The sequence below is a fragment of the Papilio polytes genome, unplaced genomic scaffold (genome assembly GCF_000836215.1).
Source record: "Papilio polytes unplaced genomic scaffold, Ppol_1.0 DF823399.1, whole genome shotgun sequence".
NCBI lineage: Eukaryota > Metazoa > Arthropoda > Insecta > Lepidoptera > Papilionidae > Papilio > Papilio polytes.
The window spans coordinates 1795066-1796696 of NW_013525805.1; the positions used below are offsets into that span (position 1 = coordinate 1795066).

General features: G+C 35.4%; 1 protein-coding gene across 1 annotated transcript in view; it reads left to right on the forward strand.

Moving 5' to 3' along the window:
• The window catches only part of LOC106104729 (dmX-like protein 2), a 40720-nt gene that overhangs the window by 13089 nt on the left and 26000 nt on the right, over positions 1-1631 (forward strand). The window contains exons 13-16 of the mRNA XM_013284860.1: positions 349-483; positions 761-945; positions 1023-1137; positions 1526-1628. Of these exons, the coding sequence (XP_013140314.1) occupies positions 349-483; positions 761-945; positions 1023-1137; positions 1526-1628 (538 nt within the window). The remainder of the gene's footprint in view (positions 1-348; positions 484-760; positions 946-1022; positions 1138-1525; positions 1629-1631) is intronic.

Genomic DNA, 1631 nt, shown 5'->3' on the forward strand with positions numbered 1-1631 from the left:
CACACACATACATACACACACACACATGCAATTTGATAAAATACTAGCTGTTACTCTCAACTTCGCCCCATGGAATTAAAAAATATATAACCTATGTTACTCATTGATAACGTAGCTTTATAATAGTGATAGAATTTTTGAAATCGGCCCAGTAGGTTTTGTGTTATTTCTATGCATAAAAAAGTACAAACCTCTCCTCTTTAGTATATTAGTATAGATATAGACATAAAAGATTGCGAATGTTCGACTAACGGAGAGACGTTAAAAAAAATATTATCGTATATAGCTTCTTAACAAGCAAAATAAGAAAACAGTAATAGTAAACAACACATGAAAAGAATTTCGTGTAATCCTTAAATTGTATACCTGTTTCAGATCAAAATCAACCGGAAGCTGTTACGACACCACTGGCCAGTGTACAGGAAGAGAAAGACGAGAATGAGTGGCCTCAGCCGGATGAACAGAAAGAACCACAAGAAAATGGTAAAACTCTTTAAAATTTAAATATTAGTTTCAAAATGAGTACTTCATAGCCTTAGTAGTTAGAGTATATAGTATTAACATTGTTTGTTAGAGTTTGTAGCCTAAACGGCTTAGCGGATCTCAATTAAATATGCCATAGATGTAGAGTTCTGGAAGAACACATAGGCTACTTACTTTTTTTTATTCAACGCGGATGGAGTCACGGAAGAAAGCTGTAGTTATTAGATTTATCGGTTTATGTTTAAAGTTTTTTAATTGATATTTCTATGTTGTATAGGTCATCGAGAAGAGAATAACAATGATATGCAGCGCAGAACTAGTGTGGTGGGAGATGATCTAGGAGAAAATCAAGATGGAGACGTACTAGAGTCTGCTCCAGTCATATCTATGGTTACAAACCACACCAACGGAACTTTGAACCTTTGGCAATTAACATTCGATGATAAATCAAAGTTTTCACAGGTAAATAATTTTTTTCTAATATATCTATAGATGATGTATAATATTTTAATTTTAAAAATGTGTTCTTGTTTTTCTAGGTGCTATCAATAGGCCATGCTTCAAGAGCGTCCGGTCACAGGTTTAGAGTTAACGATATTACTTGCCATCCAGTATTACCATTATTGTTAACAACCAGTCATCATAATATATCCGGTAAATATTTACATCTGTCTCTGACACGTGTCAAAGAATATTATATCTATCTTTGTTTTTTCCAAACAAAATGTTAGGGTTTTAATTGCCTTATGACCTGTCCCACCACTAGCTGATACAGGCTCAGATAGCTTAAAAATGACGTCACTGTCAGATAAAGTAACAAAATCCGATATTTCCATCACATATTTTACACGGATTGGATTGTTATCTGACAATTTGCAAGAATTTGATAGGACTGATTAATTTACTTATGACAGTCGTAATTACAGTAAAGTATTCTCTACTGCATGTATTATTTATTTTTCAACGTGAAATCGTTTTAAAAACCTGTTTTGGTAAAATCAACTTTATCAGTACAGGATAAGGTTTAATTTGCGATGTATAGATGCGGAGCGTGGTGATCAGCGCGCGGAGGACGCGGGCGCGGCGGGCGGGCTGTGCTCGGAGCTGATAATGTGGCGCGTTGAGTGCGTGGGCCCACTCGCCAAGTC